Below are 6000 nucleotides of genomic sequence, written 5' to 3'. Positions count from 1 at the left end.
ATTAATAGTATAATTACTCAAGATGGGAAAGTGTGGAATATGAGAAGGGTAGCCAAATGTCCTAATAATTAAAACACAAGTTGGTCGCACACTGCTCGTCACACCAGCAAGTTGCCCCAAAGGACTGTGGTGAATGTAGTGGCGACGGCGGGTACGCCTATGCCACGATGTGTAAAAAGAAAAAAGTATGTGTTGCATTTAGCCATCCCTGGACACGTGTTTCGAGGTAGTTGCCTCTCGTCAGCAGGGAGCAGGACAATGTAAAGGGGTGCCGAGTGGACTGCCAAAATGTAATTAAAACAGGTCAAATACCTCTCATGGCGCACAGGTGCAGAACCAGGGCTCGTCAGCCCGATAGCTCACGGGAGTCGTAATAATTTAAACACAAGTTGGTCGCACACTGCTCGTCACACCAGCAAGTTGCCCCAAAGGACTGTGGTGAATGTAGTGGCGAAGGCGGGTACGCCTATGCCACGATGTGTAAAAAGAAAAAAGTATGTGTTGCATTTAGCCATCCCTGGACACGTGTTTCGAGGTAGTTGCCTCTCGTCAGCAGGGAGCAGGACAATGTAAAGGGGTGCCGAGTGGACTGCCAAAATGTAATTAAAACAGGTCAAATACCTCTCATGGCGCGCAGGTGCAGAACCAGGGCTCGTCAGCCCGATAGCTCACGGGAGCCGTAATAATTTAAACACAAGTTGGTCGCACACTGCACGTCACACCAGCAAGTTGCCCCAAAGGCCTGTGGTGAATGTAGTGGCGACGGCGGGTACGCCTATGCCACGATGTGTAAAAAGAAAAAAGTATGTGTTGCATTTAGCCATCCCTGGACACGTGTTTCGAGGTAGTTGCCTCTCGTCAGCAGGGAGCAGGACAATGTAAAGGGGTGCCGAGTGGACTGCCAAAATGTAATTAAAACAGGTCAAATACCTCTCATGGCGCGCAGGTGCAGAACCAGGGCTCGTCAGCCCGATAGCTCACGAGAGTCGTAATAATTTAAACACAAGTTGGTCGCACACTGCTCGTCACACCAGCAAGTTGCCCCAAAGGACTGTGGTGAATGTAGTGGCGACGGCGGGTACGCCTATGCCACGATGTGTAAAAAGAAAAAAGTATGTGTTGCATTTAGCCATCCCTGGACACGTGTTTCGAGGTAGTTGCCTCTCGTCAGCAGGGAGCAGGACAATGTAAAGGGGTGCCGAGTGGACTGCCAAAATTCACCACAGTCCTTTGGGGCAACTTGCTGGTGTGACGAGCAGTGTGCGACCAACTTGTGTTTAAATTATTACGGCTCCCGTGAGCTATCGGGCTGACGAGCCCTGGTTCTGCACCTGCGCGCCATGAGAGGTATTTGACCTGTTTTAATTACATTTTGGCAGTCCACTCGGCACCCCTTTACATTGTCCTGCTCCCTGCTGACGAGAGGCAACTACCTCGAAACACGTGTCCAGGGATGGCTAAATGCAACACATACTTTTTTCTTTTTACACATCGTGGCATAGGCGTACCCGCCGTCGCCACTACATTCACCACAGTCCTTTGGGGCAACTTGCTGGTGTGACGAGCAGTGTGCGACCAACTTGTGTTTAAATTATTACGGCTCCCGTGATCTATCGGGCTGACGAGCCCTGGTTCTGCACCTGCGCGCCATGAGAGGTATTTGACCTGTTTTAATTACATTTTGGCAGTCCACTCGGCACCCCTTTACATTGTCCTGCTCCCTGCTGACGAGAGGCAACTACCTCGAAACACGTGTCCAGGGATGGCTAAATGCAACACATACTTTTTTCTTTTTACACATCGTGGCATAGGCGTACCCGCCGTCGCCACTAGATTCACCACAGTCCTTTGGGGCAACTTGCTGGTGTGACGAGCAGTGTGCGACCAACTTGTGTTTAAATTATTACGGCTCCCGTGAGCTATCGGGCTGACGAGCCCTGGTTCTGCACCTGCGCGCCATGAGAGGTATTTGACCTGTTTTAATTACATTTTGGCAGTCCACTCGGCACCCCTTTACATTGTCCTGCTCCCTGCTGACGAGAGGCAACTACCTCGAAACACGTGTCCAGGGATGGCTAAATGCAACACATACTTTTTTCTTTTTACACATCGTGGCATAGGCGTACCCGCCGTCGCCACTAGATTCACCACAGTCCTTTGGGGCAACTTGCTGGTGTGACGAGCAGTGTGCGACCAACTTGTGTTTAAATTATTACGGCTCCCGTGAGCTATCGGGCTGACGAGCCCTGGTTCTGCACCTGCGCGCCATGAGAGGTATTTGACCTGTTTTAATTACATTTTGGCAGTCCACTCGGCACCCCTTTACATTGTCCTGCTCCCTGCTGACGAGAGGCAACTACCTCGAAACACGTGTCCAGGGATGGCTAAATGCAACACATACTTTTTTCTTTTTACACATCGTGGCATAGGCGTACCCGCCGTCGCCACTACATTCACCACAGTCCTTTGGGGCTACTTGCTGGTGTGACGAGCAGTGTGCGACCAACTTGTGTTTAAATTGTCCTAATAATTACTTTGTAAAGATTGATGAGGATTAAAACGAAGAGGAGATTCCGGTAAACGAGTACCATGTAGTGCAATGTGGTATTCCAAATAGGGAGTGTGGAAATTATACTGTGGCCTCAAGAGTAAAGGTTTCTAATCGTTTCAGACAAATTCCTAAAAAATTTGATGATTTTATTTAATACCATGTATGCAACGCATATTACGTTGTGTACAATTCTGCTTCTTTTTTTTTCCTTCGTGTTTTTATTTTTGTTATTTAATAAGGGGAATGTGTTACATTCCAACTTATTTCTACACACTGTTACTTTAATTATAAATGTTCACATAGCCTGCCTTGGCATGCGCTATGCTTACTTTTGCTTGAGTTCTCTGAGTCTTGGATAAGGAATTCCACTAATGCTTCAGTTGCATCTGGAGTTGCTGATGGATGGAGGTTTTGCCGTGCTGACAAGAAATAAACTTCACTTAAGCATATTCATTTTGGATTCTTTATTACACATTGCATGTCGTTTTAGTTCATTCGTCTATTGATATAATATTATGCTTCATACAACTTGTGTCAAAAGTACAGGACAGTTTGTCCATCATGCTTCTATGTACATTTAATGTATTTTAATCTGAGTAAGTGTGAGGTGTTCCGACGCCCTCCGATTTCTCTGCAATACATGCTTTACAGGCACGAATATAGCTTATATTGGGGAGAGGATGTGGTCCGCCGGCTAGATTGCCAACTTTGGGGCAGGAAACCAAGGTTCGAGCCTCGGGGCCGCGTCCAAATCCTGTGATTATGGGCAAATCACGTAATCTCCCCGTGCCTGAATGTGTCCTTGTGTAACGTAACCGGTGCTCATGTAAAGCGTTCCAATACCTTCGGGTCAAGTTCGCGCTATATAAATCTGCATTAAAATAAATAAAAATTTTAAAAACGGCCTACGTCCATACATGCCAAACCTTACGATTTAACCTGAAGGTTCTCAATTTGTAAGCCAAAAATTGATATGTTTGCTTTCTTGCTCTTAAAACGTCCCCAACTCCAAATCAAGGTAAGGGAGAAATAAAATACCCCTGATTTCGTATGTAAATCTCCTTCTAGGTTTTTGAAATTCTGTCTATAATTATCCACACTATTATTGTTTATCCTGCGCAAAAAAGGATTTGCATTGCTTGATTTAGAACTGAAAAAATGGGGGGGAAATCCCAGCAGAGAATGTGTTGCTGTAAAAAATATTTAAACACGCGTATTTCTGTGTGTCCATACATACAACTACAGTTTACCCAAAACAGAAACACACAGAGGACCATGTTTCTCCAAATAAACACACGTTTATCTATTTGCACAAACACACACTGACAGGTAAATACTCTGGAGGACAGATCCCTCCTACCATAGCAACAGCCTCACGGAAGATCCCCATGAAGTCTGCCTCGCACCCCTCCCTCTACAATCCACAAAAGATGATAAGGTGACACCAAGTCATCAATGAACATATAGGCCATTCCTCTTGTGTAGTTGGAGTCTGTACCTTTAAGATTAACCACCCTTACCATACCAGCCATCCGTCAAAGAGATCTGGCCAATCACTGACGACGCCGGTACGGGCGCCGGGGGCGTCAGACCAGTGGCAGACGTCGATGGGCGGGCCACGAGTTGGCACTATTGTTGACGGAGCGGCAGCGGGTGGCATCAAGAAAGGAGAGCGAAGCGTCGTGGTGGTAGTAGTGGAACACAGAGCACGAGTGGGTACCGCGGCTTAAGTGACGTCACCGAGCGGAGGCCTTGCGCTGGTAACAGGACTCTTATAGAAGCTGCTGTTCGGTGCGTGACGTGTGCGGGGGGCACCCCAGTAACCCCCCCCTCTAAACTCGTGCTGGGAACCACCGATCCTCCCATTGAATATGTCTCAACGTGTGAGGAAAAACGGTTCCCCAACCCCGGCCACGGCGGGGGGAGGAGCCCCGGCTGCAGGGGGGCGCTTGCAGCCCATGAGGGCCACGGTCCCTTTCCAGCTCCGCCACCCTCCGCCCACCCCGCCGACTCTACTCTTGCACCCAGGGGGAAGCCCCACGCGTACCGCCCCTCCTCGCAGTACCAGTCCCTCCGCAACGCGCCACCACCTGCCATCCACATCATCGCGAGGAAGCCCCACTGTAGGCACGCAGACTGCTAACGCCGCTGCACGGGCCGGTCCTACCGGGAGTGCGCGCGGGAGCCCCCCACGGGGGCAACAGCATCACCCCACGCTGTCTCCCTGCTCTTCTCCCGTCCACCTGTGGCCTGTCGACCCATCCCCCGTCCCGGTTTCAGCGCCCCCCACAGGCAAGAATTGGAACCAGAGGCGCTCTCCCGAACATAGGAGTTCCCCGGAGAGAAAGAGCCCCAGCTCCCCTGTCTGCAAAGGTAGGTGTGTAAACCGGGGTCAAGAGGGCTATTGAGGGGTGGAGCCGCGCATTTAACCTTCGCCACATAAGCGACTGCGTGCCAAAATCTTCTATCATGTTGCAATTCCACACATAAACGTATGTGTGTGTCTGTATGTATATATGTGTGTGTGTGTATATATATATATATATATATATATATATAATTACTACTATCTCTGACGAGGCGTTCAATTATTTTGGAACCGTGTGGTTCGCAGAAAAGATGAACTCAAGGCAAGGCGGGGAATGAGTGGCCCCACAGCCACCTGTTTGGTCAGATAGCTATGTTTTTGTGCCGATATTATTTCTGCAAAAGTTCCCTAAAGTATTATGTATTTTCTAACTCACCAAAGTAAAATTATTTGCCATGCTGGACCACACCCAGAGTCTCAAACCCTTTCGCCTTTTGAACAACTTCACTGTCATATTTAGTAATAATTATTTTTTTAACACGTGGATGACGCCATGATCGAAAGGGTTACGTAACTGCTATGAAATCATTTGCCACAGGGGCATGTAAACGTGTGCTCGAGTCCTTAACCGCATGGACAACATTTGGGATAGTCTTCCATAGGTTTGTCCAGGGATATTTATGAAAGTGTGTCGAAATCCGCCGTATGAATTAATGATAAATTAGTGAGGGTAGTTTGCAAGCATATACCGAAATGTTATATCAAATGGGTTACACCCGAGTAAGGCTGCGAATATGACTGTTCAGAAATCTTTTAGCCTGTTATCAGAAGCTTTTTCCCCAAATGCAAATATTCTAGTGATTAGCGAGTGGGAAGATAACATTTGTTTGTGTATTTGGGTGGTAGCATCAGTGATTAGGGGATACAATTAAACATATTTACAGGCATTTCAATAAGGTTAACAAGACAGGACATGCCTCTTGCCGTCTAATGCAGATTTTCCACAGTTTTAATGTATAGAAAATCATGATTTTATTAAAGGCCTTGAGGTTAATATTATGCATAGTTCCTTTATTACTACTCAAACAGCAACATCACATGGAATTAGAATACGAATAAACACTCTAGAACACTGAACATG

At 47.4% G+C, this 6000-nt stretch overlaps 1 protein-coding gene across 1 annotated transcript in view; it reads left to right on the top strand.

Moving 5' to 3' along the window:
• Nucleotides 1-4179: 4179 nt before the first annotated feature.
• Nucleotides 4180-6000, top strand: part of FAM117B (family with sequence similarity 117 member B) — a 425002-nt gene continuing 423181 nt past the window's right edge. The window contains exon 1 of the mRNA XM_085648964.1: nt 4180-4924. Coding sequence (XP_085505090.1) covers nt 4423-4924 — 502 coding nt within the window. The 5' untranslated portion in view covers nt 4180-4422. The remainder of the gene's footprint in view (nt 4925-6000) is intronic.

The sequence above is a fragment of the Triturus cristatus genome, chromosome 3_2, assembly GCF_964204655.1.
Source record: "Triturus cristatus chromosome 3_2, aTriCri1.1, whole genome shotgun sequence".
NCBI classification, from domain to species: domain Eukaryota; kingdom Metazoa; phylum Chordata; class Amphibia; order Caudata; family Salamandridae; genus Triturus; species Triturus cristatus.
This window is presented reverse-complemented; position numbering and strand designations above follow the sequence as displayed.